Source organism: Nycticebus coucang, chromosome 1 (genome assembly GCF_027406575.1).
Source record: "Nycticebus coucang isolate mNycCou1 chromosome 1, mNycCou1.pri, whole genome shotgun sequence".
Lineage (NCBI taxonomy): Eukaryota > Metazoa > Chordata > Mammalia > Primates > Lorisidae > Nycticebus > Nycticebus coucang.
Window position 1 is genome coordinate 195963314 of NC_069780.1, and position 25666 is coordinate 195988979.

Sequence of the window (25666 nt, forward strand, 5' to 3'; positions counted from 1 at the left end):
TCAATAATGCTGCAGTTGAAAGCATAAGCAGAGTCCACTGAGCCCAATCATATGTGGCCTCAGGAGCTAAGCAGGGTTTGGCTTCAGAGTTAGATAGAGCAACTATGGTCAGTATAAAGTTGAGTCTAAGGGTCCAGAGGCCTGTGGTCGCTACTGACATGAAACGCTGGAGAGGGAGGAGTATAAAAGTGACATCAGCATAGGGATGGAGAGAATTTGCCAAGAGACCAGAAACTGGGACAAAGACAGGGAAGGAGTTAGATCAAGCAAGGCTTCTGCCAAAAGATGCTGGTGTCCCTGACAGAGAGAGGGGACTAAGGGGAGGGACAGCCTCTGGAAGGTGGAAGATGAGTATAAGACTGTGTGAACACGACCCCAGATCCCAGAGGAGGTGGTGACCAGGAGGTGGTCCCCTGTCTCATCCACAGGGCTGCTTCTCCCCTGATCACAGACCCTTCCTTCTCCACATTGCAGTGTGGAAGTGACACTCTCCTGGGGACTCAGAACTGCAGTGCTCTGGAAGCATGCGCTACCTGCTCAGCCAATCACTTCCACCCATGTTCAGAAGACACTGAGCAGGCAGAAATCAGACTTTCCGTCCAGGTTAAGACAGGTCTACAAACATGGAAACTGCCTCTCTATATCCACAGAGCTCTACTGGACAAAGAAGAACCAGTGTGAGCCCAGGCTGTGCTCCGTGAGGCTGTCAGGACAGGTTTCCCATCACCGTGCCAACTGCCTGCCTGTTACCTGAGAAGATGTTCTTGAGATTCTCCACAGCGGCAGCAAGCTGGCTGTGCTGTACCACAGCATCCTTCACATCCCTGAGGCTCTCGATGGTGTTGATGCTCTGCCTCCAGTCCTTGCTGACGTCAGCAAGCGATTGCTGGATGTCCCCGACATCATTCAGCGCATTGTGGAGCTGGCTGAGGCCCGTGCGCACCCCGTCCAACTGCGACTGTATTGCAGCCTGAGGGGACACACGCAGGTGAGAAGAGCTGCACACTGCTCCCTACAGAACAGACCTTCCCCAGGGGCTAAGTCAGAAAAGAGCCACTGAGTAGCAGGAAAGAGTCAAGACTCAGAAAAAAAGAAAATAAAATTAAGAAGGACTTAATTGATGCACAGGGTAACTTTTCCTTCCTTTCTTCCTTGCTGCCTGGGAACAGAACAATGACACATTTCAAAGGTTTGCTGAGAACACTTCACGACACCCCCACCCAACCTCACACCTAGGGATAGTGAGGCCTGCCTTGAGCCCGTGCCCACCCTAAAATGATGTCTTTAGGATGCTGCCCACATTCTTCCTGGGCATCCCTCTATTTCTAAAGGGCTTTTATCTAGGCAGAGAAACTGTTTCTTTCCTCAGCTTGAGGGGCTGGAGCTGCTGCTCAGCCAGAACCAGACTCGGCTCAGGGGCAGATGCACTGACCCCAGCCCCTCCAAGAGGCAGACTGGCTCTGAGGGCAGCTGGGACACCACCCAGCAAGCTGCACAAAGGGAGTGGGCAAGGAGGAAAAGACCGGGCAACACAATGGATGTCAGGGAATACCTTCTACCAGTGTGTTTAGAAACAGGAAACTATCATAACAGACCACTCAAGGTTTCTAAGTCACCACTGATTAATCTCACAGGTTTTTAGAAAGATAAAAAGAAAAAGGCAGGCTAAAAATATAGCAAGTCCAAATTGTTTTTTATTATTATTATTTTGAGACACAGTCACTCTGTTGCCCAGGTTAGAGTGCCACAGAATCAGCCTACCTCACAGCAACCTCAGACTCCTGGGCTCAAGTCATTATCCTGCCTCAGCCTCCCAAGTAGCTGGGATGACAGGCACCACAAAGCCTGGCTTGTTTTCCTATTTTTAGTAGAGACAGGGTCTGGCTACTGCTCAAGCTAGTCTTGAACTCCTGAATCCAAGAAATCCACCGGACGTGGCCTCCCAGAGTGCTAGGATAACAGGTGTGAGCCACTACGCTCGGCCCAAACTGTTTTTAAATTAATGTTAACCTGTTGTCACAAAGTAGTCCAAAAGCATCCCTGGACATGTCATCAACACAACCGAATGATCCTTGTCCTGTGCCATCAGACCAGCTGTTACCTGGCTGCTAATACTGTTTTCAAGTGGAGAGGTGAATTCACTGCCCTATCGGTGAGAATGAATTTTCCTCAAAGGCATTCCCTTAATCCCCAAAACCATTTTGCTGCATGTCAATTTGAGCAAGTTGTAGCTTTAACATTCTATAATTACACTGAATGTGCATATTTTAATAAAAATTCACCTCTTCATATCAACAAGTTGAAAGACAATCCAAATCATAAAATACCCTGAGAAAGAATGATTTTCTTCCCTCACTCACACATAATAAACATACACTTAATAAACATGTTTAATTCTCTTCCTCCTACCTGCCCCAGGGCCACCATAATGCTCAGCATATGGTTAGCCCATGATAGCATGTGTTAAACTGAGCTAAACAAAATGCTCTTTACTGGTACTCTGCAAAAGAGCTTTCAGTAACCTTTTATTTTTAATGCCCATTATGCCATGAATTCATGGGGAACTGGGCCCAGCACCTTATACCCCCATCACCTGGTTCTTTTGGTTCTCCTGCATGCTATGCCATACGTCTATTATGCCATGGATTCACAGGGAATAGGTTCCAGGAGCTCAGACTCCTTCCCCTTGGTTCTCACCAAGTGTGTTTCTCTGGGTGGAGCAGGCTGGTGCTTCAGTTGAACCCAGGTACCTTTCTCTTTAGCTTCCTTCCTTTTCTGATCATTTTCCTTCACACTTTTTAGGAAGCTAGCTTGGCTCTTTTGAGTTCTTAATATGCACTATACAAACATATATTCTTTAGGCAAGAATCTTGCCCTTGTTTGTTTACAACAATGCCAGCAACATGCTGGGTGATGTTGTAGACTCCTCTAGTTTTGCCCTGGTAATATTTGTGTGGCATGCCTTTTTGAACAGCACCCAGTGCCTTGATGTCTACAATATCACCTTCCTCATAAATATGTGGCCAAAGGAACAACTCCATGTTTTCTAAAAGGCCGAGAGAATGTGTATCAGGTGCCTCTCCTCTTTCCCTTTATGTTTGTCATTTTGGTGAAGAACTGGAAGATGATGTCTCCTTGCATAAGAACTTTAAATAAAGTAAGAACATGGCTCAGTGCCCATAGCTCAGTGTTTAGGGTGCTGGCCATACGCACCAGGCATAGCAGATTCAAACCCAGCCCAGGCCTGCTAAACAATGACAACAAGAATAGCCAGTTGTTGTGGCAAGTACCTGTAGTCCCAGCTACTTGCGAGGCTTAGGCAAGAGAATCGCTTAAGCCCATGAATTTGAGGCTACTGAGAGCTATGATGCCGCAACACTCTATCAAGGGTGACATAGTGAGATTCCGTCTCAAAACAAAAGGAAAAAAAAGTAAGAGTACTTGTTATTCTTTTAAGATTCTTTAAAAAGCTGAATGGGGACAGCGTGGTAGCTCATGCCTATAATTCCAGCACTTTGGGAGGTTGACAAGGGAAGACTGCTTGAGGCCAAGAGTTCAGGACCACACTGGGCAACATAGTGAGACCCCCATCTTTAAAAAAAAAAAAATTTTTTTTTTAATTAGCTGGGGGATGGTGCCTGTAGCTCAGTGGGTAGGACACCAGTCACATACACTGAGGCTGGTGGGTTCAAACTCAGCCCGGACCAGCTAAAACGATGACAATTGTAACAACAGCAAAAAAATAACCAGGGGTTGTGGCAGGCGCCTATAGTCCCAGCTACTTCAGAGGCTGAGGCAAGAGAACTGCTTAAGCCGGAAGAGTTTGAGATTGTTAGGAGCTGTGAAGCCATGGTACTCTACCAATGGTGACATAGTGAGACTCTGCCTCAAATTAAAAAAAAAAAAAAGGAAGAAAATTAGCCGGGCACGGTAGCATACACCTGTAGTCTCAGCTACTTGGAAACCTGAGGCAGGATAGCTTGAAACCCAGAAGTTAAAGCCAGCAGTGAGCTATTGTGACTACACTGCACTCCAGCCTGGATGACAGAGGAAGACTCTATTTCTAAAATAGATAAAATAACAAAATAATAAAAAGCTAGATGGACACTTTTGGAATGCTGAAAAGATTATTCTTTGGTGTTCTCAAAAGTCCCACCGTTGTCTTTGTACACCTTCTGACTACTAATATAATACTGAAAGGGACTGCTAAGTAAAAGTAAATTTCAGGTCTGCCTCCTCCCACATTAAAGTCTAATTTAGCAGAATCATCACAAGAATGTCAGGCAGGAATCCAAAACTCAAGATAAATGGCTGTGCCCTTCCTGGGAGTAAGGGAGGTGATCACTCTGGTCTTTTACCTTCAATCTAGCCTCCACAGAGGCCTTCTTCCGAGCTTCTCTTCTGCGATACTGCTCTACTTTGTCCAGCTGGTCTGGGCGTTGAAGCATCCCAGCAACCCTTTGGACTGCTGTTGCAACGGCCTCACGGTCTGTCTCCTTCATGGTCAAAAAGCAGGTGGAATCCCCGTGCCTGTCATGCTAGAGATATCCTGTGCACATATAAGGGGGAGATTAGGGAGGGGGAATGCTAGGTACAAACATCCCCCTCAGCAGTCAGCTGATCGTAAAAAAAGTACAAGAGTACTTGAGAAGACCATTAATCCAGTACACCTGAAAGAAAGGTGAACCAGGATTAGGAACTCCTTAATAAGATACACAAAACTCCAGAACTTAAATATGGGGAGGTTTTACCTTTAAGTGGAGAAGGAGGGGCTTCTCACAGCATAAGGGATATGAACAAACAGAGCATATCCCAGACCACTCACCACGTCAGATGTCAATCTCTAAGGCATTTCTCTCCCCTAGATAGAATTTCTCATTTCTGGAGCCTTCCCCTCACCTTTGGCCATGACTGTGGAGAGCCACACCAGGATCCTCAGTGAGGACAAGATACACAAGCACAGCAATCTCAAACTCTTGGGCTCAAGTGATTCTCTTGTCTCAGTCTTCCAAGTAGGTGGGACTATAGGCACACACCACCATGCCCAGCTATTTTTAGAGACAGGGTCTTATATGTCCTACTTTTCTCATGTAGTGTATATAGAGCACAGATGCTCAGACATGGCTCAAATGCCTTCATTTTGGCCCCATCATTATCCCAGTCATGGGGCTAAGAGGGCTATTTGGTGACCATCGGGCAAATGAGGGCACTCAAAATTGTTCATCCCCTTTGACTTCATCTATTCTGTTTTCCACAGATAGGACTCCCCAAATTTTTCACTTTTCCCCATTCCTATATGCTTTCAGAAAAATAATGTCCCCTGGTGGATTTCTGCAAAATAATTCCTCCCTGTCTATAAATAATCTATTTCCACTTCTTTCAAATGGAACTGTACTGCAACCACCATCTTTCCTTCTTCTTTTTGTCTATGATCACAACATTATGTACACAATGTAGAAAATCCCAACCAGACTGAAAAAGACAAAGATGCCAGAGGCAACTACTCTAAATCCCACCATCCCAGGACAGCTGCTTCTGTCAGGCCTAGTTTTCCCTCAGTTCCTTCTTTGATTTCTAGGGGGACACCCACTGAGTGCTGCACGTGTGGTGTTGTGCTTGCATGTTCTTCTCTTATTTTGCTGACATGTTATCCTCAGCATTTCCACTGACACAAACCCCCGCATTTTGATGAGAAGGGGGGATCACCACCCAGAAGGGGATATCCAACCATTCTGCTCCTGCACAGCAAGGTTCCCTAACCTGTCTAGAGGCTGGAGCCAAGGGTCCTGTTCTCAGACTGTCTTTAGGAGATGCAGCAAGTCAGATTCCTAGGGAAATCCGGCAGGGCCAACAGCCCTCCTAAAGAATCAGAACAGCGGTCCCCACTCACAGGCGGGGAAGGGGACAATCCGACGGAGTGAGTAACACACGGAAGAGCCGCTTCCATCCCAGCCCGAGGACGGTCAGATTTCCAGTCACAGGAGCAAAAGGGGACTCCCAGACCATTCACATACCCACGTTCAGCCCCTCCCGGGGCTGTTCTGGCCGCCTGGGCCCATCACTGGCACAGCAGTGTCGGCCTCTGCCACCCAGGAGGACACTGGCATGCGGCAAGAACTGAAGCAGGCGTGGGGTACGGGGAAGGAGGGGCGGAAGGGGGATACGCGCACCGGGTGGACGCGGGGCGAAGGGGGACCCCGGAGCGCGGACAAGAGGGAGGGAGAGCACGGGGAAGGGGGCAGGAGAGAGAGGGGTACACGGGGAAGGGGACACAGGGAATGGGGCATAAGGGAGAGGAGGACACCGCGGAGGGGGAAGGAGGACGCAGGTTCAGAGGTTCCGTGTGTACCGGGACCCGAATGGCACAGCGGCCCCTCGGCCAGCAACTTCTTCTCCTCCCTGGCGTCCCCCTCGACAGCTCGGAAGCCACAGACAGGGAGAGAGAAATCGGGGACGGCGACCCCCGCCCATGGCACCTCACCTTCAACGTCGTTCCGGCATCCAGGGCCGCGACCGGAAGTGAACAGCGCACGGGCACGTCCTCTTCCGGCGACCAGGCCGGAGGGGCGGGTCCCTGGGGCGGAGCTGCGGGCTACGAGCCCACGGACGGGGTGCCCAGTGACCTGCGGGCGGGGTCGGGGGAGTCCGTGCCCAAGGGGCCCGGGTGACGGGCGGTGGGGGGAGTCCCTGCCCCAGAGCTGGGCTGCTGGTCACACACAACCAGGCACACGTGGGGGAGAGGGAGGCGGAGATGTGAGGCCCCCCGCTGCCCACCGTTGCCCCGTAAACCAGCGGAAGCCACAACTGGGAATCAGCTGACAAGGAGCAGTTGACTGACCCTTAGCTTTATTATTTTATCTTTATCTTCTAATTTCTGAAAATTAGCAACAAATTGAGCAAGAAAATAATGTTAAAAAAGTAAAAATTATGTTTAAAATTATAACCGCAAAGACATTTTAGGACAATTACTTCAAAATATAGCAACTTTTTTTTTTTGTAGAGACAGAGTCTTACTGTACCGCCCTCAGGTAGAGTGCCGTGGTGTCACACGGCTCACAGCAACCTCTAACTCTTGGGCTTAAGCGATTCTCTTGCCTCAGCCTCCCGAGCAGCTGGGACTACAGGCGCCCGCCACAACGCCCGGCTGTTTTATTGTTGCAGTTTGGCCGGCCGGGTTTGAACCCGCCACCCTCGGCATATGGGGCCGGCGCCCTACTCACTGAGCCACAGGCGCCGCCCCAAAATATAGCAACATTTAATATTATGGAATAGAAACTTATACTGTCAAATGTCTGGTACTAAATTTGGATGCTGAGACCCCAGAGTTCCTCAATCTACCGTGCAGGTTAAAGATAGGCTACTGTATTAAAGAAATTTAGTTATTTTTCTTTACTACTGAAAAGAATCAAAACATTAAAAATCTTTCTTGACTTCTGTTTTTGGCAGACCAAATGATTGAAAAGCCTCCTATGAAACACATAGTAATATTGGGTGACTATAGCACAGGGGATTCATAGCCGGGAAGGAAATGATCAGGAGAAAAAGCAGGGGGTCACTGTCTGTCCAGGGGTGGGTGTTGGGAGGTGTTGGAATTTTACACCCAAGCAAGAAGGATGAATCTGTCTCTCGGCAGTTGGGGTGTAGAGTATGAGACTTGTGTACAAGTTCAGATGCTCAAAGGAGAGATCCTCAGTGAAAGGATGGACCAGTGAAACAAGCAAACAACTCTGGAGTGCTGGAGATGTCCAGCTTTGCCCAGCTCTGCCAGAGACCTAGGGGTGGGAAGGCCAGGAGAATGCACAGCTTAGTTCTGCACTTCACCTTGGTTTAACCCTTCCTCCTTTCTTAGCCTTAACAGGAGCAAACTGTGGGTGGGGGAGCAGGGAGCGTGCTGGAGTATCTGAAATCCTGGCCTTGTTCTGGAAGGATAGAAATCCTGGTTAGCTCCAGCTCAGGCTTTGTTAAGGTGCACATTAAGGATAGCCAGTAAAGAAACAGAAATAGAATGGCAGCTTCCAAAGCAAGAAAGGCAATGCAGGTGAACCTACATAGACGCTCTTGCTGCTTGGAGGATGAAGCAGAACTTGGTGAAATGAAGCCATGTGCCAGCTCCATGTACATGCATGGCTCCACACATCTCAGCAGGAGCCAGACCAGGATGGAAGATTCATGTGATGGAGTGAAAATAAGCAAACTCTTTGGAAATGAGGTCAAAGAGAGGGGACCAGCTCAGGCCAAGGTAGGGGCCACAAGGGCATGAGCAGCTGGGTTAGCCCAGCAGATGGAGGCTGACCCATTCTCCTCTGGGAGGACGTGGTATTCTCAGGGCAGCAATCAGGATATCACTAGGGCAGGTTTGGTGACAGTGGCCTGCACCTTGCAGAGACGGCAAGGTTGCCATCACCACCACAGGGGCAAATTCAGACTCCCTAAAGCCCAGGAGGGGACTCTGCACAGGTAATGACTCCTGCACTCTTCCCACATGCCCACATGCGCTGCACTCGTAGTGTGCTCAGCTCTGCCTTCCTCACCCCTTGCAGGACAAACCAGGTCTAGGTTGTTCTCAGAGCACCAGGATGGGTGCCCTAGTCTCCCAGAGAGGGTCTGAAGCAAAGAGGTGGCCAGGTGGCTTGCTCATACTCCAGGAGCTTTCAGCTCTAGAGAGTTTTTTTTCTTTTTATTACTGCCTTCTATTTAGTGGTGAAGGGATGTCTTAGGATGCAAATTAACCAACATGCACTTAAAGGAAATAAAAGTGACTTCATTTGGAAAATCAAGTAGACATTTCCATTTATACCAAACACATATTAGCATGTCATGTATTTTACATAAATATTGCAAATTTCATACAAACCACAATATAAGAAATACATTTGACAGCTCTTTGGAAAGGCACTGAGAAAACGGTAGAAAAACTTACATTTATAGTGCATCAGTTTGAAAAATGCAACAAGTCAGTCTAGATATTGAAAACTTTTTCTAGTAGAAACTGCAAAAATATAATTTGTTTATCTTCCTCCCTTTCATCTCATTCCCACATTATATTTGATTTTAATACTATTTTAGCTATATAGGCAAAAGCTACATGCAAAAGTAAAACATAAACCTATAATTAGTATTAATAATGACATTTTATAACAGAAATTACCATATTTGCTCCTTCTTCATTCCATCATCTTTTTAGGAGGGTCATGTTTATAAAATGACGAAAGTGCTGACTCAGGTTTTTTGTTTGTTTGTTTGTTTGCCCCTGAAGAAGGGACCTAGGACACAGTGCTGGCCCAGGTTACACCACAGCCTGGTGGCGAGTCAGCATGCAAAAGCTGCAGAGCTGATGCCAGGCACTGAGTTGAGCCTCAACACAGCATGCCTGCGGGTGGGTACATCTGAAGGGGGTGAGGAGCAGGACTTGGTGGAATGGTCTTGGGACAGAGGCCATAGTCTGTGCTTCCCAGGGCTCCCCTGATGGCATTCAGGAGGTCTGGGTACAGTCAGCAAATATGCCAGGATGTCTCTGAATGGTGTCTTCTGGGTCTGGTGTTTTTCCCAGTTATACCCACTGGGTCCAGGACACTTGTGACATGTTACTACTTACTTGGGCACATGCTCCTCTCTATGGCTGAGACAGGAAGGGATGTAGGAATGTAGGTGATGCTTCAGCTGAAAGAAGATGCTGAGAAGGAAGGAGGTGGGCACATCCCCAGGAGGAAGCTCCAGGAGCCTCACCTGCTGCTAAGAACTTCCTGAAGGACACCGCAGGTCTGCTGATTACAGAGGACTTTCTGTGATAAGGAGCTGAACACTTGGTTCCAACAGAAAGGAGGAAGAGTCTGAAGTTAGATTATTGGACTAAATCCACAAATGCCCAGAGAACAGAGGTGTGCTGTGATGGGTGAAAGAATTGGTAAAGGGGGGATTCTGCACCAGCTTAGGGGAGCGTGGGATGCAGGTGGTTGGTCCCCATGGGACCCTCATGCCCACAGGATCCTGGTCCCTACAGGGGGGTGGTCTTTGGGAGGCTGTTGGTGCCCATGGGGGTGGTGCCCATGGAGGGCTGGTCTCCAGGTGACTGCTGCTATTGTGACTTTAAGCAACAGGTAAAGTGGAAGTGAAGGCCTTTAGCAGGTCTCAAGCCCATGGCAGCACAGCACCAAGATCACCTTTGAAAGGCCCCTGTGATCTCGGCTGAGATGGAACAATCACTGGGTGGACAAGAGGCCACAACTGATCTGGACTCTGGGCTCAAGTGATTGTCCCTTCTCTTCAGTTCTGGGAGAAGATCATCAGGCCCTCCCCTGCCCCATGGGAATGACTTTTCCTAAGAACATGGCAGTAAGGGGCCATGACACCCAGTCTTGCCAACTGAACCAGAGTTTTGACACAGCAAATATGCATTTAGCAATGGTATCAGCATTAAACCAGAGGGTGAACACTGACACCCCACAGCCACAGGAGAGAGAAAGTCCACACTGAAGGCAGAATGTATTAAGTAGTATGGACTTATGACTAGACAGGGCTCAGTGCCAGTAGCTCAAGTGGCTAAGGTGCCAGCCACATACACCAGAGTTGGCAGTTTTTTTTTTTTGTAGAGACAGAGTTTCACTTTATTGCCCTCGGTAGAGTGCCGTGGCGTCACACAGCTCACAGCAACCTCCAACTCCTGGGCTTAGGCGATTCTCCTGCCTCAGCCTCCCAAGTAGCTGGGACTACAGGCGCCTGCCACAACGCCCGGCTATTTTTTTTTTTGTTGCAGTTTGGCCGGGGCTGGGTTTGAACCCGCCACCCTTGGTATATGGGGCCGGCACCCTGCTCACTGAGCCACAGGCGCCGCCCAAGTTGGCAGTTTTGAATCCAGCCCGGGCCTGTCAAACAACAATGACAACTACAACCAAAAAAATAGCCAGGCATTGTGGTGGGCACTTGTAGTCCCAGCTACTTGGGAGGCTGAGGCAACAGAATCACTTAAGCCCAGGAGTTGGAGGTTGCTGTGAGCTGTGATGCCATGGCACTCTATCCAGGGCAACAGATTGAGGCTCTGTCTCAAAAAAAAAAAAAAAAAAAAAAGACTAGATGGCATTTAGGAACTTCCACTGTGGTCCATAAAATTCAGAATACACAATTGCATGTGCTGCACACCCAGAGCACAAGACTGTACAGGTGCAACCCTGAGAAATGTTCCTTTTAAAAGGCTCTGATTAGCCAGATGTGGTGGTGCCTATAGACCCAGCTACTCTGAGGCTGAGGCAAGAGGAGCTCTTGAGCCCAGGAGGCTGCGTTGAGCTATGATCATGCCACTGCGCTCATGCCTATGCAAAAAAGTGAGAACTTGTCTCATTAAAAAAATAAAAAAAAAAAAACAACAAACCCACAAAGACTCCCTTAGGTGCTCCACCACAGTACACAGGCCGTGAATGTGTGCAGGGGCTGCAGCGCTACTGCAGGAAGCTGCGCTCAGGGGCTCTGGGCAGCACGGGGGGCACCTTTGGGGAACACCCCAGGCACTGCCGCCTGGCTCTGAGTGGCCCACTGGGGCGAGTCTAGGGGCTCACGCTTGACCATAAGGGTGGCCCCTGCAGCTTTGCAGGTGCAGCCCCAAGCTGGCATTTGGTGCACACCTTGGCCCAGCACACTGTGGTGGCAGGGAGGCCCATGCTGAGGCAAGTCATGCATGTGCTCCAGGCAGGCACAGCATGTGGGGTGGAAAGGGACCAGCTCCCCACTAGCTCCAGCAGGGGTCCGACTGGGGCCCAGGTGTGGTGTGTACACCAGGCACCTGGAATCTGGCTCTGTTTTTAGGTGCATCCTGGTAGGGAAAGTTATCAGGTGACTTTTGGCCATGTCACTCGTCCCCAGCCATGCCTGGCTGGGCATGTAGCCATCTCCTGTGTCCTCAGAGTCATTCTCTATCTTGATGGGCATGTCCAGTGAGAATGCTGGATGGCACAGGCCATCTGGGGCTACCTGTATACTCTGCAGGTGCGTGGCTGCAGTGGAGCAACCCCCTACAGGGAAACACTGGGCTCTGGGCTGAGGGAGCTGCTTCTCTACGCTCCCCTGGGGGTAGTGGCGGTTGAGAGGGAGCTCCTGGTCCTCGTGGATGTCCAGCAAGGGCCTGCTCACTCGACTGGAGCAAGTGCTGAGCGGCTGGCTGGGTGGCTGAGGGATGGGCAAACTCCTGAATGTGGTGGTGCCCCCAGCATTGAAAGTGCCCCGAACACTGGGGTAAGACAGGCAGGAGCCATGGGGCGCGGGGCACACAGGCAGCAGGTCACTCTTGCTGGCCTGCAGCTTCAGCTCGACACCCTTACCATGTTTTCCCGCCACCCAGTCCAGGCGCCTTGTGGGTCCTGGCAGCTCACAGTGGCTGTGGGGTGTGTGTGTCTCCCTCAGGCCCCTCACTACAGAGGAGCTGCGTGGTCTTTCCTGCTCCCTTTCTTCTCTGTTCCTGCAGAGAGATTGTGCCCCTTAGACAATAGCAGGAGATAGTGGGTCCCACTTCTTGGGCAGGGTTTCTAAGGGAGAATATCAAATCAGAAGAACACAGGCCCACTGCTATGGGCCAGGTCTCATGCTACCCTGGCCCTCCTTGCCCACTCAGTGGCCTCGGGAGGCAACTGCCAAGTGTCGGCACCTGGGTGTCATGCTCTTTACTCCCCTGGCCTCCCGAGGACAGGGTTGGGGGGTATCTGTAAGGAGGAGGAAGAAGTGGCACACTGCCTACCCTGCTTGCAGCAAGGTTTCTCTGTGAGGCCTGTGCATGGGCACAGCATCCAAACCGGTCACAGTTAGTGCTAGTGGGGCACAAACTATGCCATACCAGTTACTGTTAATGCTGGTCAGGTGCAAACTATGCTACACCAGTCACTGTTAATGCTGGTGTGGCATGACAAGTTCTATTGAAATAAACAGCAGAGGGCCCCATCTCCAGCAGTTCCTGTGACCAGGCTGGGTTATTGAACAACATAACACCATGAGGCATCAGGACTGTCACTGGTCTGATGAGGAAGCAGTGAACATAATGTAGAGGAGTATGTGATACTCAGCTGGGGAAGCCAGCAGGGTGGGTGAGGCTCTGGCTGAGGCTGCCAGGAGGTGAGGAGTGAGAAGAGTATGCAGTAGAGGTGAGCTCAGTATGGGCACAAGTGACCCAGAGTCCAGGAGACAGGTAGGGGCGAGTTCTAGGGTCTTGGCAGCTGTACCAGGTCTAGAATTCAGGCAAGGAAACAGCTGCTCCCTGAGGACAGTTCTATGGGATGAGTGGGACTTCCCTGCTGGGAAGCTGCTGGGTTCTGCTGGGAAGTCTCTGCAGAGTTCCACAGAGTCTGAGGTTTACTTGTTAGGTTTGCTGGAGGGGAGAGCATGGAGGTCACCTTTCATCTGGTCTTTCTTTTCAAAGCCCCCCATCTTTACTTCACAGTGACCTAGGGAGGGGCTAGGACAGAGAGGCAGCTGGCGCCACTTACCCTCCCGCCCCTCTGGGGTCAAGGATGAGGTTGGGGCCACCCCCAAGGCACAGGCAGGGGGCCCTGGCAGGAACCTGGACCCAGCGGCTGGCATCTGTTTGTGCCCTAAACACCAACATGCTGTTTTCTCCACAGCTCCTTCCTGTTGGGATTAGAAGGGAAGATGAGGGTAGCGCTGTTCTGGGCAAGATGTGACTCAGGTTCCTCGGAAGCACAGAGGAGACCCCACGCCAGCCTCTGTCCTGGCAGTATGGACCCAAGAGCTCTCTGGTGGGCTTCCATGGAATACAGCAGGGCTCCCACAGGGCAGGGACAGCTCTCTGAAGGCCAAAAGCACATTTTACCCATCTGGAAAAAGTGGGATAGAGAATTTTAAAAGGTACCTGTTAAGTAATTGGGTTTTCCATGCAATTCTGATTCACACAGACTCATGGTAGCTTTTACTCTGTGAAAAACAGATAATAGCAAAATAACATGCAGATTAAATATGTGAAATTAATAATGACAGGTAGTACTGTCATGTCTAAGAGGTGAAGATAGAAATGGTATTTCACATTTACTTTTTTATAGCTTGTGAAGACTTTTCTCAGTTGTACATTTTCTGAAAACACTGAATTAAGTCAGTTCTCAGGTCAATAAGGGCTAATAAGTTTGCTTCAGAAGGTAAATATTCACACAGTACGACTTTTAGACTTATATTTTTCTCCTAGAAGGCCAGAATAAAAATGCAGTTGATTCTTGTGATCTGAGGTACTTGGTTCTGTACAGTCATGGGGAACACTGCTCCTGGGGTAAGTTGTGTGTACCCCTAATCCTAATGTGTATCTTGGTGACTTGTGTGGCACAGTCACAACAGTGGGCACCAGCACTGGGCTCGAGCCCCTCCATCTGGCTGGGGCCAGAGCCTCCTGGGCAGGGCCTAGCCGCTGTCCTGGACCCCCAAAGGACAGCTAGGCTGGTCATGCACCTGATGTGCCCATGAACAGAAGCACAATAAGTCCAATTTGGGGTTTGCAGGTAATGCACAGAAGGAGCTCTAAGAGCTGTGAGGGGCCAGGCCTTGCGCAGGGAAGATGCTCGGGGCTTGATTCTGTGGCTGCACCTTTCAGGGTGGTGTAAATTCTATAACACCCATGAGTAAGAGTCGGTGTTCCTGGCTTGGAATGTTTTCTTCCCCCTCTGAGTTTTAATAATGCCCTGTATACTCTGGTGTCTATTTATTGATCTACAACTTGACAGTCTTCCTTGCCTGAATTCTAGACGTCTCAGATCCTCCAAGTCTGGGTCACCACCACAGGAGGAGTGGTCAGTTACCTGAAGACCCCAGACCTGTGCTTGCATACCTGGGAGTGGTTGAGTGGTGAGACCCGTACTTCCCCGCATGGGCACCAGGGGGCGGCATGGCCACTCTCCAAGACCGGCCAGGACCTGGGGGATTTTCCCTTTATGGTGCCTTTGGGGCTAGAAAAAAGGCAGGTAAGAGGAAGCTCACTGTGTGCATTCTGATTATAAAAAATTTAAGCTAACTCTGGGAGGCTGAGGCGGGTGGATGACCTGAGCTCGGGAGTTCAAGACCAGCCTGAGAAAGAGTGAGACTCCATCTCTAAAACTAGTTGGGCGTGTGGAGGGTGCCTGTAGTACCAGCTACTTGGAAGGCTGAGGTAGGAGGATTGATTGAGCTGGAATTTGAGGTTGCTGTGAGCTACGATGCCATGGCACTTCACCCAGGGCAAAAGAGTGAAACTCTGTTCTCAAGAGAAAAAAATTTAAGCCAAAACACTTAAAAACTGCAGAAAATGCTGAGATAGTAAGAGAGTATTTCAGAATGTGTGTGATTAAGAGGCCTTGTCAGTAGCTGGGCCTGCCCCTGCCTGGAGGCTGGGTACACTGTGTGGCTCACTACATCACTTGGTTTTGCTCCTTTTCCCTTTGGTATTCCGCTTTTCCACCCTTGTATTTTATATTTTTGTCCTTTAAAATAAGAGGGTATATAAGTATAATTTTGAATGGTCCAGAAATCTGCTGTTTGTGGCAAGCTGGCCCCTGTGGGTCCCAGGCACTGCCCAGGCTCCTGGCCTCCTCCACCTCCCTCAGGCCAGGGAGTGGCGGTCACACACCCAGCCAGATGGGTTATCACGAGAGTAAAAACAGGAACAACCGTAGTGTGAAAACCAACACACAGAACAAAAACCTTCAAATAACTGCTACTGGCAGACTTAGAACTGTCTAAACGATGAGCCATGGGTGCTGCGGATGGACCGAAATTCTGCCCGCAGCAGGAAGAGCTACAGGGCAGGAAAGTGGCCCTGAGCTTGCAGACAGAAGCCTCTTGGGCATCATCCCTTTGAGCCAGCTCTTGGATGCCCTGGTCATACAGGCCTGGAGGGAGGCTGGGGTGCTTGGCTGTGGTGCATCTAGAAGCTGGCAGGAGTGGAACCAGGGTCCTCCTAGCACCTTTGAGACCCAACGAGCAAGGCGGGCTGAGCCTGTGGTGCCATCACTGCTGTGCGTGGATGCAGGCCCAGAGGGTGCTGGCTGGACTGCAGATATAAACTACCTCTATGAGCTGTGATTCAGGCTTCTTGCAGTCCCCTTCCCCATACTTAGCCTTCCTACTTCTGACTGGAAGGCTGGACTCTGACCAGGTTGACTAGGGCTAAATTGGAGAGGATGTAACTCAACCCAACACGGGTTATGGAATGGAACAAAATGCACAGACTGTGTCTATAGCACCAGGGGCTATGACTCGGGATGGCACCTGAGTGCCATAGTGACAGTCAGGAAGGCAGAGTCTTGGCCAGTCTCAATGCTCAGCCTACCGAGAATCTCCCCAGGTGCTGCATGCCAAGGAGCATCATCTGGATGGAGCAGCGTCTGGAAGCCACAGTGCTCAGGTGAGGCCACAGAACTGAGCATGGTCAGCCACAGAAACATGGGCAGAGATTGCAGAGGCAGAACTCAAGCCAACACCAGCCAGAATCTGCTAACAAGGTTTGGTTCAAACGTGGCACGTTTTGTGTGGAGGCAAGTTCCGGCCTAGTGACAGGCAGTGTGGCCTGGGCAAAGTTGTTCCCTGGTTAGCAAGTGGACTGGAAGCCCACTGAGGCCACCTCTACCTCCACACTCACTGTCCTGTGAAGTGGGGAGACCACTAGTAGACACTCCAGTCAAATAAGTGGACTTTTCCAAGAGTGACCAAGGCTAAGGGGATTGAGACCACAGGCAGAGACACAGCTATGCGTCAGTCACCGAGTCCTGGGTGCCATACTGAGTGGGCAAAAGCTCAGGACAGACAGACCCTCTGCTGGGCACTCGACCCCAGCCTAGCTCTCCTTGGGTTTGACACTAGACCAGGAGGCATCAGGTATAGCAACACATAGTGGCCCCCCTGAAAGAGGGGCCCTGGGAGAATAGCCGGGGACTCCTTTAGTGTAGACAAAAAGCTAAGCAGGCTCAGAGCCCTGCCCTCACCTGAAGAGTCTGTCCTGGCCAGGCACCCCCATTGTATGAGCTGGACTAGGGTCCAGCTCAGAAGCCTCTGTGCCTATGGCTGGGCTGAGCCCCACTGTGGGGACAGTCCCAAGAGACAAAGGTTTGGGCCAGGGACTTGGGGTCTTTAGACAAACTTCCCCATAGGGGGCCCAGGGAGACAACCCATGGGGGCAGGAGACAGATGAAAGTCAGGCTTCATGTAGTCCCCTGCCCCATACTTAGCCCCTGGGCCTCTCTTACAAGGAGTCATTCCACCTGTTGGAAACAGATCGATGCAGCACAGACTTAACCTCTTCTATGAAACTATAGGTAGAAAGCACCTACAAACATAAGACAATGTGCTTCCTACTTCTGACCGTCACACAGAGACCAGGACCTGGCTGGAAGGACAGCTGTGCCGCACCGGGCCATCTGTCCCTGGTGTCTCTCCCAAATGGGAGCTACTGCCAGAGACTATGAAGGGAGGGCAGCTGAGAAGTGTTGACAGGTCAGGAGACTGTGACCTTGACCCCTGACCCCACATGATGGGGACACGAGGACGATTCAGGGATGAACTGAGGCAGGCACTGTTTGGTGCTGCAGTATACATGTATGAATTTGAAACTTCTAATAGCTGCTGCCTGTACAGGGCACTCGCTCTGAAAACACTGCACTTCCTGTTTTGTCACCTGAAACGTAGAAAGAAGGCATAGAACATGCTGGCGTCCCAGCATGTCTGGCAGAGCTCCGAGAGTGAGTCTTACTCACTTTGGGTCCATGGCTTCTATCCTGTGCTTTGCCCTCAGACACGCACTCTTTATCTTCCTCTCAGTCAGTGTGGGGAGGAGAAGTGGCACCACCACGCAGAACAGTGAGAGTCGCGGGGGTAGAGCAGTTCCTGACGGTGCCTTCTTCTTCTGTCCAAACAGGAACTTCAGCTTCCCCTGGAATTGCATGGTCTGCATGTAAAGACAGAGGGCAGGCAAGTCACAGAGCGCACAGGTGACGTGGCCAAGGATGCAGAGCTCCGGTGTGTGAGGGCGGCTCACAGTCACAGGGACACAGTGTGGAAAAGTCACTCCGGAAACACAAGCCAACCATAGGCAGTGAGGATGTGGCTATGAGCCTGCCCCTCAGACAGGTAGGTGAGTCCCTGAGCACCCCTAGGGCCTTCAGGATGGCATGTGGGTTTCTGTGATGGCCTCATAAGAGGCTTTGACAAGTGTGTTCTCATTCATGCACTTGTGGGTGCATGCATGTGTGTGCCAACCTACACAGGCAGGCATGGTTGTGCACCAGTGTGGCCAGTCACCAACCTGAGGTCAAGCCAATATCCAACCCCTAGGAGGAATTTTCAAGAGGACATTCTCTGAGGATGATTCCACTTCCAAATTACCATTCCTTCATTCATAATGATAAAACTTAGGGAAACCTTATTTTATCTAGAATGTGTACAGTGAGTTAAAGCCAGCAAGAAATTTAGGAGTTTGTTATAGAAGAAAATGAAAGATCCCTCTGTAAAGCAAAGGCTGATGGTAATAAGTCAGTCCCCAGTGCCATAGGATATGTGGTCCTGTCTTTTCTCCTTCTACATGTCCCTCTACCTGTCCTCTCATCTCTCATCCTTTGTCTGCCTATCTGGCCATTCGTTCATCCCCTTTCCCCCAGCCTTTCATCTGTCCCTCCATCCCTTGATCCCCCACTGCGGATCATACTTGGTGGAGGAGTTGAGGTAGTGGTGTTCTGGGAAAGCTGAACATCCAGCTCTCCAGGGGAAAAAAAATTTCTGATTTGTAGTTTTCCCCAATTTCTTTTGTGTAAGTATTCCCATCATGTCTGATTTCAATCAACCAAATTTCGAAATTCCTAAAATTTTAATAGTTGGCTCTGTGGACAGCATGAGACAGCACCCTTTCACGTTTCTGTGCCTAATGGTGGTGTGGGTGGCTGCCACACACTGTCACAGCTAGAGTGGGACTGAGCTGGCAGATCACATGGGGTCACCATGTGTTTAGTTCCCCCGTCCCCAGCATGTTCTTCGTGAAAGCCTGAGCCCTGCACAGGGTGTGCGATGAGGGATTTCACATTGAGATATAATAGACCTTTATTTTGGAGGCCTTGTTGCAATGTGTTAGCTTCAGACTAATCTCTCTGACTTACTGCCTCCATTCAATTCTTTGTTAAAGAGTTTCATCTTAAACTATATTTAGTCTCTGCACAGTGAAGTCCTTCCCATTTTGTGTCATCTAGAAATACAAGTTTCTAATTAACCAGGAATTGGTTATATAATTTTTTAAATGAACATTCCTTACCAACCAATGAATAGCATCTTAATGTCCACAATATTTAAAACAAAATAATATCAAAATAAAAGACTTCACTGTTGGTTGACCTCTGTCCAAGTGGAAAGGGCAAGGTAAGGGGCAGCAGGGCTGGTGCTGAGGTGGAGGCTGGTCCTCTTGTGAGGAGCCCTGAGGAGCGGAGGCCCAGACACATGCAGACACACATGAGTCCCCACCATGCAGACCCATGGGTGCTCCCCCAGACACATGCTTCTTATAGGTGCTCCCCAAGACACATGCAGATGCACTGATGCTCCCCCAGACACATGCAGACCCACAGGTGCTCCCACCAACACGCAGACCCATGGATGCTCCCCCCCACGCAGACCCACAGGTGCTCCCACACACACGCAGACCCACAGGTGCTCCCACACACACACGTAGATTCATAGGTGCTCCCCCCCACACACAGATACACTGATGCTCTCCCAGACACATGCAGATGCATGGGTGTTCCCCAAGACACACGCAGATGCACTGATGTTCTCCCAGACACACGCAGACTCACAGGGGCTTCCCAAGACACATGCAAATTCACAGGTGCTCCCCCAAACACATGCAGACACAATGATGCTCCCCCAGACATACGCAAATTCATGGGTGCTTCCCAGACACACGCAGACTCACAGGGGCTTCCCAGACACACACAGACTCATGGGGCTCCCCAGGTACATGCAAACTCACAAGTGCTCCCCCAGACACACGCAGATTCATGGGTGTTCCCCAGACACATGGGCACCCCAGACACACACAGATGCACATGTGTTCCTCTAGACACATGCAGATGCACACGTGCTCACCCAGAGACACACGTGCTCCCCCAGACACACGCAGATGTATATGTGCTCCCTAGACACATGCAGACTCATGGGTACTCCCCAAGACATATACAGAGGCACTGATGCTCCCCCAGGCAGACTCACAGGTGCTCCCCCAGATACACGCAGATTCACAGATGCTCCCCAGACACATGCAGACGCCCACGTGCTCCCCAGACAGATGCACATGTGCTCCCAAGACACATGCAGATACACGTATGCTCTCCAGACACATGCAGATACACACATGCCCCAGACACACGCAGATACACATGTGCTCCCCAGACACACGCAGACGCACACATGTGCCCCAGACACACGCAGATGCACATGTGCTCCCTAGACATACGCAGATGCACACATTCTCCCCAGACACACATAGATGCAAACGTGCTCCCTCTGTGGGATGTCTGGGCCCGAGGTCCTGCAAGATGCCCCCCCAGGGTTCCCCTCACCAGCAATGTGGGTCTCATCACTCAAAAGAATTATTTCAACCAAGCTACATTTATAAAGAATCCATGTCCCTGCTTTTAGTCAGAGAAATAGGTGAAATATTATGTATCAGTGAGGGAAATGATGACGAGGACAGAATCCAGGGGCATAAAGTTCCCACTCACTGCTAGGTGGCTGAAACCAAAATGCAGCTGTCAGCTCCATGTGACAATTACCCAGAGGTAGCTAAGTCTCCCAAGCTACCTTCACTCTGGGCAGAGAGGGCTCTGCAGGCTATTGGCCCAGGATGGTGCCCAGAGCTGTGGACATGGGCACTGTCAGCCCAAGAGGGGTTGTGGGGAGGTCTGGGTGAGGACATGTGGGGTGGCATGGTGGGTTGGAAGAGATGGGGACAGCCGGATGGGGTGTGGGGGGTGGCATGGAGGGCTATAGGCCGGTGGTGTGACTTGGTAAACCATGCCCCACTGCGGACAGGACCCACTGCAGGGCAGCCCCACAAGCTAGGAAGACCACATTCAGGGTCCTGAAAGCTTCTGCAGGGTGACCTAATAGAATGACTGACTGTCCTTCTCTCCCCTCCCAGAGGTGCCAGCCCACCCCTAGGGGACACTCCTGGGCTCTGACTGTCCTTCTCTCCCCTCCCAGAGGTGCCAGCCCACCCCTAGGGGACACTCCTGGGCTCTGTCTAAGGCCAGGCCTCCATTCCCCAGTGTATCTGTCCAGATGGGGCTGGGTGGGTCTGTGGCAGGAGCCTCACGGGTTCAACTGGTGCCAGAACAGTGAAGACACCTGCCCTCTGGGACTCTGGGAAGCTATGTCCCAGAGCAGACTGGAATGAGACCCAGGGTGGAGACTCTGGAGAGAGATAGGTGCCTTGGATATGCAACATGTCCCAGGAGGATAACCCTTCCCTTTCAATGAGGGGCTGCAGAAAGCAGCATCCAGATGGGGAAGAGGAAACCCCAAGCATCTGCTTGCAAAAGAAGTGTCTAAACCAGATTCCTGGGCCAGGCTGCTCAGGCAGCCCTGAACACGGCTCCTCAGCCTTCAGCAGGGATGGGGTGCATCTAGGACATTCTTGCTGAGCTTGCGATAAAGATGCATCCACACCTGCATGGAAGCCACTTGCCCTCACCACTGGTCTCCTGTGACCTCCTCCAGAGTGAGCAGCAGGTCCAGGTAAGCAGGATACACCCGCCCAGTGTCCTGCCGAGGCAGGCACAGGTGCTGCACATCAGGGAGCCCCTGCCCCGTGAGCTGTGTTCACTCACCAGGAAGCCTGAGGTGCTGTCCAGCAGGCAGCGCATGCGACAGATGAAGCAGCGGGTCAGGAATGCTGCGAACTCTGCAGGTGACCCTGCAGCTCCCTCCTGGGCCCTGAGCAGCCTACCCAGGACAGCATCCTCTCCTGGCCAGAAGGAAAAGTCAAACACTGGTCTGGAAGCAGCACAGAGCAGGCCAGGCCCGCCTCACCCCCAACCCCTCACTCTGAAGATTCTGCTGCACTGAATTTTGCTTTGTCTCTTGCCTTAAAAAATGTGTTTTTAACACATGACTGCATTATTCAGTTTTGCTTGTTTTGAGCTCTGTAAAGTGGGAGCCGTGGGGTTTGCTTTCTGCACTCAACCTTACTAGGTCAATCGTGTTGCTGTGTGAGGTTCTTCAAGCTTCTTTGTGTGTGACAGAGCCAGGGAGGAGACCTCTGTTGGGGCCTGGTCAGATACTGTCTCCCAGGGCCTAGATGCAATGGTGCCATCTCAGAGGGCAACATCAGCTGGGATGGTCTTACTGGCCAGAGGCTGAAGATTTGCTGGAGCTGGGGGTAAATGGTTTTTAGGGGGACCTTGTCCACAAAGGGGCAACTACCTCTCAAAAGCAGCCAGGGCTGCAAACATACTCAGGACCCTCCCAAGGAGCTGGGGGCAGACAGTGCAGGGATGTGGGCAGAGGTCTCTAAGGAAGGTGAGACTCTGCCTGGGCCTAACAGGACAGAGACAGAAAACAAGCAGGCAAGACCACATGGTTTCCTCAAGGGCATCCGTGTGTATGCACTGGCCCACCTGCGTTTGAGGCCAGGGGCTGGCCACATGAGGCCCGGGGAGGGTCCATGGCCCAGTGGAGCTGCCGGCTGAAGTCCTGACGGTCATCCACATGGATGTAGTCATAGATGTTCTGGTGCATCACGTCCGTCTGAAACATGGGGACAAGGTTATTGGAACCTTACCCTAAATCAATGTGCATGCTTTATTCCACTGATTAACAATGAAAACATGTCCATGTCCATCTGTCAAAAGCCAGTCCCATCCACGAAGAAAAAGTTCCACAGAAAGGCAAACGCTGGGGCCGGAAGTCCAACACACTGGCTCTTGGAAGGTTGCACCCACATGGGTCTGGGGTGTATATCCTGGCATTCTCCAGTGGCCTCCTCAGTCCCCGCCCACCCACTTGCCCTCTGGTGGTACCTGTGTGCAAGCAGAGTAGGAGGCTCAGTGCTGGGTCAGGCCAGGGCTGAGATACCCACTTCCCTATATCACCTCATGTCTCAGGGTACCCAGTCCTTAACCTGTGTCCACGTTCAAGGTGCCGCCAGGACCTTCCAGTTCACAAGCCTCTCTCCTGACCATTCTCCTCCTACCTGCTAGGACACAAGCCCTGGCCCTGATGCAGAGGACAACCCTTGCAGCCACTGGGGCCATGTCTGACAGAGGCTAAAACCATAGGCTACAAGGACTGACTTCAGGTGGGACTCAATTTTTGCCCTGTCGGTAAAAATATCTGACATGTCGGGGCCATAAGGGCCGGGCCTGTGCCCACTGCCTCTCTGCCTTATAACCGAAGATGTCACTTCCACCATGAAGCCAGCTGGCAACAGCGTGCATAACTGACCCTGCAGGGACTGTGGGATCTCTGTGAGACTCAGCTGCCTCCTTAGTCCTATCATTTCTCTACTGGCCTACTATAATTGGATGACTCTTACAAGGAGGAAAAGCTCCTCATGAGTCAAGATCTCACAAGTAGGGTCACCATTTGAGAGCATAGCTCACCTAGACTGGGAAAGACCCACCACCTTCTCAAGGAGGCCTCTCTGCTGCCTGTGGCTCACAGGTGGGTAACCCAACTTAGACGAGGCACAACCTGAGGAAGGCAGGAAAAGATGTGAACAAACTACAGTAGCTGGATTCTAAACATGTGTACACCTCACAGTCTACAGATAACAAGTTTTCACAGCAGAAGAGGCCCCATGGAGTCCGGGGGGGTAGGGGGGTGGAGAGAAAGTCCTCTGTCAGGGCTGCCCAGGGTCAGGGGCTCTACAGGTGAAAGTGGAACCCAATGACAGAGATGACTTCCTGGTGGAAACGGAGGTACCAAGCAAGCCTTCTCCCAGCCCATGTTGGGTACCAGCTACCTGACCTAAGGCCCTATTAGCACAGGTGAGTCTCTCGTGGGGTTGTTGTCCTACACACTTCTGGGGTTAAGGCACAGCACATAGGCTGAAAGTGCCCAAATCATAAACACATAGCTGATGTGTCATCTTAAAGAAGATGCCCCATGTAGCCATCATGTAGACCAGGGCACAGAACGTCCACATCACGCACAAGCCCCTTCTGCCTCCAGATCATGGTCAGTGCCCCATGCTGCAGGCTGGTTGGCCAGGACGCAAATGGGACAAAGTACCTGTTGTCCCTTGCCCAGTGTTACAGTTGTGATAGACACCCAAGCTATGCACATGGCAGCAGCTTTCCACTCACATTGCTCACTGTACCCATTGAATAAATACACCATAGCTGCTCAGTCCAGCCTAGTACCAATGGGCATGGGTTGCTCCCCATTTGCGCCCATTGCAAAGGTTGGTGATGTGTCTGGGAGGGCTGTACTGCTGGACACACCTGGGAGGGGATTCTGGCAGCACAGCGCAAGCAGACATTCAGCTTCACCTCAGCATGTGACTCAAGCAGTGACAGCAAAAGCACATTTGTGCTAAGGCAGCATACACTGGCCCCAGCATGCCCCAGCACACTCCAGCACCTTGCACAGGCTGTGCCACATGGGCCACTGTGGTGGACACCCAGTGGTTTCTTATTCTTATTGTGATTTTAGTTTGCTCATCATTGAGCAAATATCATGAGCATCTCAGATATTTATTGGTATTAGATGCATGTGTGAATGTAAACACGAGTGTATACACAATTGTGTGTGTGTTTGGGTGCACACATGCTTCCTGTGTCTTGTTTACAAATCCCCATGACTGGTCAGCACTTTCAACCTATCTGGATGTGGATCCTTTGCTGGATGTGTCCTACACCTGCCCTCTCAACAAACACAAGCACAGTCCAACTCATCAGTCTTTTCTGCATGGGTTGAGCTGTCTGTCCTGCTTCAGAAATCTTTCCTCACAGATTTCCCACCTCTGTCCTCATAGCATCTAAAGATGTTTACTGTCCACCTTAAATCACTCTGTGTATGGGGCAAGGGAGCCGTCAGATTCATCTTTCCCAGGTGGATGTGGTTCATCCAGTAACATTTATTGGGAAGGCCACACCCCCCATAGTGCTGGGAGGTTCATCCATGTCTGAACCCCACTTCCGCATGCAGGTCTGTCTTCCCTACATGGACCCCACACTGTCTGAGTTGCTGAATTTAACAGGAGGTCTTGCTTCTGGAATAGCGAGTCTCCTGGAAACCACCATCTCTTGTTCCCTTTTCTCTTTCTCTAGATGGTCTTGGATACTCCCAGTCCTCTGCCTTTCTGTATAAATTTTAGAATTGACTAGCCAATGTCTACCAAAAAGTTGCTCAGTTTTTGTTGTAATTTCATTAACTCTATAACTTGATTTAAAGAAAACTAAATGACTACATCGTTATGAGTCCCTCAATCCATGAATATGGTGTATCACTCAAGTAAATTCTTTTACATTTTCTGTGTGGAGATGCTACATATCATGTGGTAGACTCATTCCTGATATTTTGATGTTTTTAACCCTTCTGTAGTCAGTGTTTTTCCCTCCATGATTCTGAGTAAAGGAAAAGACTGTGCCAACCTCCTAGTGTTACTGAGTTTTAATCCTCACAGCAAATTAATAAATGGGCACTGTGACTCACACACCACTTTCTTGGGAGC

The 25666-nt window shown here is 50.6% G+C and overlaps 2 protein-coding genes across 3 annotated transcripts in view; both read right to left on the minus strand.

Moving 5' to 3' along the window:
• The window catches only part of EXOC3 (exocyst complex component 3), a 32032-nt gene extending 25459 nt beyond the window's left edge, over positions 1 to 6573 (minus strand). Inside the window, exons 1-3 of one of the 2 annotated variants that reach the window (XM_053593810.1) lie at positions 6482 to 6573; positions 4359 to 4549; positions 751 to 970 (exon numbers count right to left, since the gene is read on the minus strand). In XM_053593810.1, coding sequence (XP_053449785.1) covers positions 751 to 970; positions 4359 to 4502 — 364 coding nt within the window. In that variant the 5' untranslated portion in view covers positions 4503 to 4549; positions 6482 to 6573. Of the gene's footprint in view, positions 1 to 750; positions 971 to 4358; positions 4550 to 6349; positions 6369 to 6481 lie in introns of those variants that run through there. The other variant, XM_053593820.1, reaches the window with a different exon arrangement.
• A 4432-nt stretch (positions 6574 to 11005) lies between these two features.
• AHRR (aryl hydrocarbon receptor repressor) overlaps positions 11006 to 25666 on the minus strand; it is an 88924-nt gene continuing 74263 nt past the window's right edge. The window contains exons 5-10 of the mRNA XM_053593940.1: positions 22608 to 22737; positions 21819 to 21955; positions 17703 to 17893; positions 13847 to 13908; positions 13464 to 13605; positions 11006 to 12445 (exon numbers count right to left, since the gene is read on the minus strand). Coding sequence (XP_053449915.1) covers positions 11452 to 12445; positions 13464 to 13605; positions 13847 to 13908; positions 17703 to 17893; positions 21819 to 21955; positions 22608 to 22737 — 1656 coding nt within the window. The 3' untranslated portion in view covers positions 11006 to 11451. The remainder of the gene's footprint in view (positions 12446 to 13463; positions 13606 to 13846; positions 13909 to 17702; positions 17894 to 21818; positions 21956 to 22607; positions 22738 to 25666) is intronic.